The following is a 10,817-nucleotide window of genomic DNA, read 5'->3' as shown; positions in this document are numbered from 1 at the left end:
CATCTTAGTATGGTTTAAAGCCCCTTGATAGCCCTGTGTCAGCAGCAAGTTGCAGGGTGCATGAGAATGTTTACAAGACGACAATGGACAGCCTTGCCTCACTCCCCTGGAAGTTTGAAATCAACTGTAGAAGAACCATTGACCAGAACAGCAAATTTGGAGTTAAAAACACATGATTTCACCCATGCTATGAATCTATGGTGAAAATAGCAGGCACAGCGTTGGCATTCCAATGGGGCCAACAAACCTTCGGATTCTAGGCAAAGATTTCTCCAGAAAGCAGCATATTTCTGGATTATAGGTTCCAATCATATTCTTAGCAAAATTGAAAAGGGAGAGCTTAGCTGCTCACCTACAATTCTAAGATAGAATTTTCATAACTGATTAACATGAATATCTGTCGGAGGATCCCGTCCTTGTCCTTCACCACTAACAAACCTATTTTAATTAGACTCAGCATTCCCTGCTTCCGAGTAGGTTCCTCTACCATGGTCTGCCACCCCCTGAAACAACGGGTGCCACTCCATGGCTGAAGGTCTTTCCCCTGCTTGGAGGCTTAAAATAAGTCTTTTGCAGATTTCCAAAATGAAACAAACAGTTTGAGAGTTCATTACTAGTAGCTCCACAAGCTTGGGTAGCAGCTTCTTACCCTCCACAATCTTTCTCCCTAGAAATTAAATAAGGTGGCAGTTGATACAGAGCTAATCTTCTAATATAATGTTATTTATAAAGTTTCTGTTCTGTTTACTTATTTACAATGATTTTGCTTATGGCCTCCTCGATAAGTTACAGAGGCAATACACATACAAATAATATTATAGATTATAACTGGGAGTTAGAAAAGCTTCCCACCAAACAAGCCAATAAAATCTCCCCAAGATCTTTGGCCAACATCGCAATACACTAGGGAAGAAGACACCAACATATTACATATCAGAATTTTAACACAAGGTGAAAGGAGCAACCACTACCAGATGATCTCAATGGCACGGAATCAACTCGGCTCTGGATAGCAATCTTGTCGAACGACTGTCTCGTTTTGTGCACTAACATGCACTGAACAAGAAATCCTTCCCTGTAAGAATATTCAAAAAGAAGAATTTATAAAGATCAGAATATATCAAGAATAAGAAATATATCTGATATAAGGCAATAGCATGGAGATAATCCCAAAAGATCTACAGAAAAAGGGTCACCTAATAATAATGGAATATTATCCCAGTCAGAAGATAGATATTTTGGCACGTTAAAAAGCTGACATTATAGAAGGGCTAAAAAGAAAGATGGGGGTTTGGTGGTCGTTAAGAAAATATTTATTTATTATTCATTTTCTCCATTTACAGGAGCTGACTATCGAAAAAAATAGTCATGTCTAGATTTAGAAAAATGATGGCATTTTAAATGCCGCATCTCTAACCATCAGGCAAGAAAAGCTAATAATAGAGATGTCTAAGAAGGCCTCTTGAGCCTCCTCCTCCCCCCCCCCAAAAAAAAAAATCACCAAAAAAACTAGTGATTTCAATAATTAAAGGAAGATCCAACCCAAAAACACGAAAAGGTGGCTCTCCTGCACCTCATTACTTCTTTTTTTTAATATCAAAAAATACCGAAAAGTTAGAAAATATGGAGAGGTTATGCCAAAATAAAAATTTTGGCATAATTTTATGATATGCTATAGATTTATAGATGATCTATACACCGAGACTAAAATCTTTAATTTTTATTAAATTTATATTTTTTTAAATTTAAAAATATTTTTGGATTAAAAATTAAAAAATAATAAAATCTAAAAATAATTGCAATATTATAAACTTATTTAGGGTCATACAATCTACTCTCAACCTAAATTTGGTATCCATTTATTCAAGTTTGGACGCGATCATGCATACAATGACTTAGGCCCAAACTTGAATAAAATTAAGAAATAAATAGCCTTTGATGCATGCTTACAGATTGAGAAAAATATATACAGCATCCATGGTAGGGTTTATGGATCTGAGCTCAAATTAATTTTCTAAAATTTATGTATATAAAAATTATTTTTAATTTAAAAATTATTAAGAGTATATAATCAATACAAAAAATTAGTACTAATTTTTAAAAAATTTAGTACTATCTATTAGATAATTCAAAAGTATTTTTGAAGTAAAAATATATATTTTTTGAATTTCTGATTTTTATAATTATTTTTTAATTTAAAAATTATTAAAATATATGAATAATAAAAAATGATAAATTAGTACTGCATATTAGATAATGTAGAAGTATTTTTTAAAATAGAAAATATATTTTTTTATCATAACGAAAATTTACTATTTTTGAATAATTAACAAGCCAACATGCTTAATAAACTTGCATGAATGGATCCATCGAGGAAAAAGAACCCAAAGCGTGACATTGGTTGGGATCATAGACAAATGTTCTCAGATCGACACCACTGAAGGTGCAACTAGTACAACACGGTATTTAAGGAAGGATTAACAAGGTTGAAGCAGCACCTGATTGGTGGTTATTCTGACATATCTATATGTCGAAAATGCCCACAGGAGGTCCGACATCTGATAAAAAAATATTTTATTGATTTCAAAACAGCAAAGGGGGGGTTGCCCAAAAAAAAGGCAAGGATGGACCATCGAGTAGCAAAGCCGCCTTCCTATTTGATGCAGGAGCATTGAGCCCAAATCACCTTGGCCGTGCAAGGATTGAGTTTTTTTTTGGGTCATGTCTAGACACATTGGGTCTTAGTGGTTCAACGCCTAATTATATTGAGTCCTAGTGGCGTTGAAGAGTCCTAATTTGTTTGAAGTCTTTGCAATGGGTCCATGTGTCATGTGAAAGAGTCCTAACTGATTGGACTCTTAGTTATATGTCAATTAAAGAGTCCAAATTAATTAAGAGTCTTGAATTAAAGAGTTGGGTTCAACATTGGGCATGTCCAATGTAAGATTGAGTCTTGAATTTTCAGTCTAAAGTTAAAAAGAGACCTAGATTGGATGGAGTCTATTTCATTTTTGTTTCATGGCGTGTGGGAGGAATCCTAGTCGATTTGGACTCTAGTCTATGCGCCATAGGAAGTCCAAAATCGATTGGGAGTTCAATCATGTTATTTTGTTTAGTCAATAGTTTGATCACAAAGAGTCCTAGTTCAAGTAGGAGTCCTAACTCAAGTAGGAGTCTGAGTCCAAGTACGAGTTCTAGTCCAAGTAGGAGTCCTAGTCCAAGTAGAAGTTCTTATACAAAAGGAGTCCTTTAAATTTCAAATTGTAAGTGTCCAAGTTCATCCAACCTCTTACTCTATGAATAAAGGAGGTTGAAGAATAAAATTCAGATTAGATTGTTTTGAGAATTTTGTAGAGTTCAACATGAGAGAAGTGATTTCTCTTTTTCTTGGTGCAACACCAAGAGGAATTGAAGGGATCTTGGTGAGACACCATCCTCCTTTCACGCTCACCCTAGGATTGGTTGAGAGTGGGACTCTCTTATCTCAATCCTTAGTTATCTCATCTTTATCCATATCCCATGCCACATACCCCTTCCTTTGCTCATGCTAAAGCCAACCTAGAGTCCTTCCTTTAGGACTCTACATCCTATCCCACGGCCAACTTTGCTCAAGCCCAACCTTGCTCACGCTCCTCCTAGAGTCCTTCTCCCTTTAGGACACTTCATCCCTTCACGCCATCCAAGTTCCTCACGTCCTAAACTCAATCTACTTTGGGTCCAAGCTAACTCCATCCGCCCCTAGCCCAATCAAGATCAATTCCCAATTTTCAGCCGCCATCCTTTGACCCAATTGACATCAATTAGTCATCTTCCCATCTCCTCCTTCCTCCTTTCTCCACCCACAAACCCTAGCCGCTATTGATAGAAGAAAAAAAAATAATAAGAGAGATCAGCCACCATCATCCAATATTCAGCGATCACCCATCCCCGACTGCGTCACTATCACTCCAAAAAGTCGAAGAAGGCCTCTGTTCTAGATGACGAGGAGGTATAGATCCAGGTTGCCATTTAGACGAGCCTAGATGAATAGTGGTAGCAAGATAAGGTGGCCAAGCATAAGGCTCAATTTGGACCGTCACACTACGAGTCATACTTTTGTTCTACGACCGATAAAGCAAATCCAGAATTCAGAAGAACCTCTTCAGTCAAGAAGGCTGTCAGTAGAGGCGGTGGTTGTACTATATCTATTTTGAGAGCTTTTGGCAGCAAGAGGAAGCCCTTTAGAAAAATTTACTAGAAGTCACCATCCAAAATCTAGATCCACATGCCTTCCTCAGTAAGGATTTGAAGCAGCAGAGGTTGACACCATACTAGAGAAGGACAAAAAGGATATATGGCAAGCAATTGGATCTTGCTTCCACTTCAACCGCATCTTATCGAAGGCGGCAAGCAACATGTACTATAGATCTGCCATTTTCTCTATACAGGCTGTCAGTCCGGGTGTAGATCCTTCAGGACCGAAAAACCTCTATGATGAGTTTCTTGACAACAAAGATAAGCTAGAAAAGCAAATTGCCTCATATCAGAGCAAGTGGCCTACATACAGATTGACGGTAACGTCTAGGAGTGGCAATCGGGTCGGGTCGGATCAGATACAGGTCAGGTCGGATGCTGGTTGGGTCAAAAATTCATCAACTCAAATCCAACATGTTTATTAAACAGTTCAAAATTTCAAATCTAAATCCGACCTTTTTATTAGACAGCTAACCTGATCTGACCCACATAACCCATTTATTAAATAGCTTTAACAGGTTAGATGTCACTCTTTATTAAGTTAGATGTCGATCAAGTTAGATGCATTAAAAGTGAGGATAATAGGATATTAGTGAATGATAATAAAACTAAAGAAAGATTGTGATAAAATGGGGATTCTGCTAAACAAATCTTTATTAAATCTTTATTATACAGTATAATCAAAGAGAAGACAAAGTACAATATATACAATTCATAAAGCCAAGTTGAGATATCTTTGAAAAAAATGCACAAATGTGAGGTTTAGAAAATCATAGAAGATATTGGATTAAATTAGCTTACAAATTTATTTAGAAAAATTAAGAGAACTAAGAAATGTTAGATGATTCGAGGAGAAATATTATAGTACCTATCTATAAGAATAAATGAGACGTATACAAATGCTTTAATTATCGGGAAATTAAGTTTATGTCACTCTATGAAATTATCAGAAAGGGTAACTAAGCAAATATTAAGAAAAATAACAACTGTTTCAATTAACCAAATTGAATTTTAGAAGTCATAATAAACTTATATCAAGGATTAGCACTAAGTGAATATCATTTTGTATTAATTATGGATGAACTCACAACTAATATTCAGGAAGATATACTATGGCACATATAATTTGTGGACGATATAGTACTGATGATAAAAAGAAAACAAGATTAAAAACTAGACTTGGAACTATGGAGGAAAACTTTAGAGGCCAAGGTAAAATTAGTAAAGATAGAGTATAAGGATGAAAATTTAATAAGAATGTATGTGAATATATAATAGCAATTAAGACTAATGACAAGAGATACCACAAACTAACTGATTTTGTTATTTGGGATATATTATACAAAATAATGAGAAGATAGATGAATATATATGTCATAGAACTCGAGGTAGTTAGATAAGGTGGTAAGGTGCATTCATAATATTATGTGATATGTGTTGTTTTGAAGACTTAAGTAAAAATTTTATCAAAGGTAAAGCTTAAAATGTTGTATGGCTCAAAGTGCTGGATAATAAAAAAGGTGCATGAAAACAAATTGAGTGTGGCAAAAATAGGAATAGTATGATTGATATGTGGTAAAACTAGAAAGGATAGACTAAAGAATAAATAAATTAAAGGAGTTGTAGGCGTTGCACATATTAAGGACAAAGTGATGAAAATTTTATTGCGATGGTATGGATATGTATAACGAAGATTTGAGAAGGCATCTATAAAAAAAGGTACTTTAGTTTGTGTTGAAGGATGTAAGAAAAATATGAAGACATAAATTAGCATGGATGGAGATTGTGAGGAAGAATGCAGAGAAACTTGAAATAATATTAGGATAACCCTACATAGGAATACTTGGTGAATGAGGATCCATAAAGTTAACAACAAATAGTTAGATGATTGTAATATACATAAAAAGCATATGTAAAGCATAGCAAGCTAGCAAAATAACATAATTCATGCCTTGTACGATAGCATTAACTTTTACAAATTCACCATTGAGTCATTATTCCATAGGCCATAATCCACACTTCATATTTTAAAATTAATATCATAGACTACATAATTGACCCTCCCTCTCAATTTTGGAGGTATCAAAGAAGTATCTAAAATGTATCCAACAAGTAGCAAGAGCATTTTTAATTTTAAATATAAGATACTTAATACAAGTATCGGACATGTATTAGAGAAGTATCTAGCAAGTATCAATATCCAATACGGGTATGGTACGGACAAGACATGTTATTTAAAGTATCCGTGATTCCTAAACTTCAGCCTATGCACCATGGCCACAAAACCTAATACTAAATAGATCAAGGCCCAAATCTTGCTTGCATAGAACTAAAAATGATGTGGTGCATCATACTTAAATTCACAACTACTACAAACAAGTAAAATTGGTAACTCAAATTTCATTTTGTTTAAAATAAATAAATAAATATATATATATATATATATATATATATTTAGGACACCATGTTAGGAAGCTAAACTTGCCCGAAATCTACAAGAACATTTGCTGGTGATTGTTCCAAGCATTGGCACTTCCTGTTGTTATATGCCAGCCATAGTTTCCAAAGTGTCATAGCATCATTTCTTGTGGGATTCCAAGGGTCCAAAAGTGTCAATTCTCAAAAGTTCTAAAGATTGAAATGTGACAGTTATACACACACACACACACAAAGTGAAAATAACATAAATTGGACCTTTTTACCATGATTTCTGAACATTCAAAGGAGTGAATGGTTGAGAAAATTTCGGTTAGAAAGCTCAGCAAATTAGGTGGGAGCTAGATGGAAAAGCCTCTGAACTGGCTGGACTCTGAAACTTTTTGCAAAAGGAGACAACTTCACACTGTCAACTTGAATAAAACCTTTCTTGTGAAGGTAAATTGGAAGTTCACTTTTAGGTCAAGAAAATTCAAACTCATAATAAGACCAAGCAATGATTTTCATTTAAAGTGAAGATTGGACAAAACATAGAAAAGTTGATTCAGGTGTCTGGTAGTACTATATCCTAAAGAGTAGATCTGGACTAAGCAGAGGTTTCAAACTAACTTTTACACTTCCTTGGATTGAAAAATCCATCTCTTAATATTGAAATAAATCTTACGGCAGTGGTTCTCTCATCTAGAACCCTTAACAGATGGTTATAAGATTAATGACATGTCATATCCAATGTTTTATTTACCATTTCTAGTACAGATTTTTCACTTTAACTTTTCCAGTTTAACATTTTGAGGAGACTGCTACTGTGCTACATCTTGTTACCGCTACCTGTCATTCATATTATTTGTAGAAACTTGTTTCAAGAAAAAAGTGGAAATATGGATGCTATTAGATAAAAGATCAAAAGGAAATGGACTGGAAAGAATCGAGAAAGGCTTGTACTCACCTGAATTGGGATATCAAAGAAGAAGAAATGCAGCTTCCCCCCGACTTTGGTAATGGTATCGAATGGGATGGAGCCTCTCACAAAATCCTCGATCAAGTATAAGGCATCGTTGATCACCTCGATCCCGTCGATATGGAGCTCGGCGTCGACGTAAGAGACCCCCCGCGCCCTCACATGTCCGCCCTTCGACGTCACAGAGCCAAGCCGCCTCCCCCGGTACCCGATGGAGACGACGATGGAATCGTAGTCGAGGGAGAAGAAGTCCTTGTTCTGTACCCGGACCTCAAGGCCCATGGAGACGGCGAGGGAGACGGCCGGAGAGGTGGACACGTGGACACGGTCGAGGCGGAGGCGGACGACGCGGACGTCGGGGTCGGAAGGCCAAAGGAAGAAAAGGGCGGAAGCGAGGAGAGCGGCGGCGAAGACGAGCGTCAGGAGGATGGAGGAGGAGACAAGGGAGTCGCAGCAGCGGCAGGGACGGCGGAGGCGGAGGCGGCGGCCGGGGAACGCCGGGAGGAGAACATAGGCCGGGGGCTCGGAGTGGTAGGGAGACGGCGGGGCGGCGTAGGATGGCCGCGGAGGAAGGAGTGGATCCGATTGGGCTCCCGGTTTCGCCATGGATACAGGATATGGGATCTGGATCCTTTTTCTGTCTTTTGCCGACCACCACTGCTCCCACCTACTCCCCGCTCGGAAGAATACTCGTGCCCCGGTTCGATTGCTTTCCACGATGCGTGCGTTGACTTGGAAGCTGAATCTTGGAAGGTACAGTCGGTGGATAAGTCTGGAGGCATGATACTAATCCTGCATATGTTTAAGGAACAATTAGACTTTGGGCCAAGTTCTGATGAGCTTTAGAGCTCGTTTGGTTCGCAGAAAGTATTTTTTTTTTAAAATATAATTTTTAAAAAGTAAATTCTTAGGAAGAGTATGCCTAAAAAAGTACTTTTGGCATATTTGGTTAACCATGGGAAAGTGACAAATTTCCAAAGTGCTTATCTTTGGTTAGCCACCCACCTTCTTAGGAAAGTTATGTATTATTCTTATTATGCCCTTAATAAAAATTAGGTCTTCAATGCTGAAGAGCCTTTTTGGAAAAAAGTAAAAATGGAGTGACTTTTTCATATTTCTAATGGAAAAGACTTTCCCATAAAATGTGGGAATCATATTCCCATAGGAATACAACTTTTTCGTCTCTCTTCTTTGAAAACTCCAACCAAACAAAAGGCATCTTATTACTTTTCCGTTGACCACACTTTCCCCCTTCTTTTCCCGCGAACCAAACGAGCCCTTAATTATCAGGTGCATCTCTCATTTTACTCTTTTGACTCAATAGGCTCGTTTGATTCGCGGAAAGCATTTTCCCTCCTAAGAATATGAGCAGATTTCTGGAAAAAGGATGCCTGAAAAAGTACTTTTAGCATATTTGGTTGACCATGGAAAAGTGATAGATTTCTAAAATGCTTATGTTTGGTTGACCATCCACTTTCCTAAAAAAGTTATGTGTAATTCCTATCATATCCTTAATAAAAATTAGGTCTTTAATGCCTTTTTAATGCTGAAGGGCCTTTTTGGAAAAAATAAAAATGGAATGATTTCCAGCTCATGGAAAAGTAACTTTCTCATGTTTCTCATGAAAAAAACTTTTCCATGAAATGTAGAAATCATATTCCCATGAAAATACAACTTTTTCATCTCTCTCTTTTGAAAACTCCAACCAAACAAGGAGTATCTCATTACTTTTTTATTGACCATATTTTCTCCCCCTCTTTTCCCGCGAACCAATCGAGCCCAATGTGATTCCTCCACCTGTTAGCTATTCAACGCCATTACAACATCATTCGCAATGACCAAACTATTTCTTTGTCTACTAACCCTTCCACTCCTATCCCTCCAAGTTTCAATGATCCTAGAAACCAGAACTTCTGTGACTCTCTATCTAGTCTCCAGCACTTCTCCAGACCGTGGTGTAGCATTCCTTAATGCATTCGTTCGGGCATCCGCATTAATCCTCTGCCCGTCATCTCCAGTCATCCACATCCCATCTTCAAATGGAAACCCCTCTACCCCTGATTTTTTTTAAAAAAAAGCATTCTTTCTATGTTATATCCATGGATGTGTTCTTCCATTGAAGTTTCATGGCTAGATTACACAATATTCTTGGTAATCTAGGATTTAGGGTTAGTAATATTTAGGATTTCAAGTTCACAATCAATCCAGTTTATTTTTCTAGAAAATTGACCAAAACCTTAAACCAAATATTTTTTGGGTTAATAATTAACTCAGTTGATTTTGCAACCAAAACCTTCATAATCCAATTATAGATTTGGATGGATCTTTCTCTCAAATTTTAATCCTTAAAACTTGTTACAGTAAAGAATGGAAAGAATTTAAGCACAATGAATACAACTCTTAGACAATAAAGCTTGAGGTTGACTCTTGAGGTAGCTTAGGATGAAATTTTTTGTGCTTATATGTGAGCTTCCAAAAAATATTTTCATGGCCTTTGGAGTTCAGCTTCTTGTTGTGGAGCTTCAGATAGATGATCTTTACTTGAGATTAATTGAAGACTTTTTATTTTTTCTTTATAAAATTAATCAATTAAACTCAAAACAATAGATTAGTCAACTTTTTGACTCAACTATTTTGCATCATCAAAATTAACCCTTTTAGGATCAATAGTTGGGTACTCAATATTATCTCAAAACTTATGTTATATTAGTACACTTACCTTGTTGTTAATGTCACACTTGCAAGAATGGACTCTTATTTTTTCACTGTAGATCTCCATCATAGTGGAGCCATAAAATTTCTTCCCTACATGCATTACAATGGAGGTCATATGAACCACTTGGATAACTACTTACTACAACCATGATAGGATGAGTATTATAGAGATAGAGGATATGATGGAGCAACCAAGGTACAAGAATTATACCTAGTTCCACTACCTAGTGCAAGGTGGAGCTTTGGGATTGGCTTAAAGTCTCTAAACTATGATACAGATGTTTTAGAAATGCTGTAGGCAATCAAAGGATATAATACTATGGAGGTTTGTGTTAAGTACAATATGGATGAAGTAGATACCAACCATGATGAACCACCTCTACTGCCATACTCTCAATCCTTTGATCCAGATATCATTGATCTTGATGAGGTGAATGAGATAGTGGATGCTCATCCACTTGGAGAGCTAACTCAA

The 10,817-nt window shown here is 36.6% G+C and overlaps 1 protein-coding gene across 1 annotated transcript; it reads right to left on the bottom strand.

The window, feature by feature from the left end:
* Nucleotides 1-690: 690 nt before the first annotated feature.
* On the bottom strand, nucleotides 691-8,357 carry LOC103715738. Its single transcript, XM_008803475.4, has 2 exons — nucleotides 7,616-8,357; nucleotides 691-1,075 (listed from the first exon to the last, which is right to left on the bottom strand). The coding sequence occupies exons 1-2, from the start codon at nucleotides 8,231-8,233 to the stop codon at nucleotides 995-997; spliced, it is 699 nt and encodes a 232-aa protein (XP_008801697.1). The 5' UTR covers nucleotides 8,234-8,357; the 3' UTR covers nucleotides 691-994.
* Between the last annotated feature and the right edge of the window lie 2,460 nt (nucleotides 8,358-10,817).

Source organism: Phoenix dactylifera, chromosome 6 (assembly GCF_009389715.1).
Source record: "Phoenix dactylifera cultivar Barhee BC4 chromosome 6, palm_55x_up_171113_PBpolish2nd_filt_p, whole genome shotgun sequence".
NCBI classification, from domain to species: Eukaryota; Viridiplantae; Streptophyta; class Magnoliopsida; order Arecales; family Arecaceae; genus Phoenix; species Phoenix dactylifera.
The sequence above is the reverse complement of the archived record's forward strand: the minus strand, read 5'-3'. Positions and strand labels throughout refer to the sequence as shown.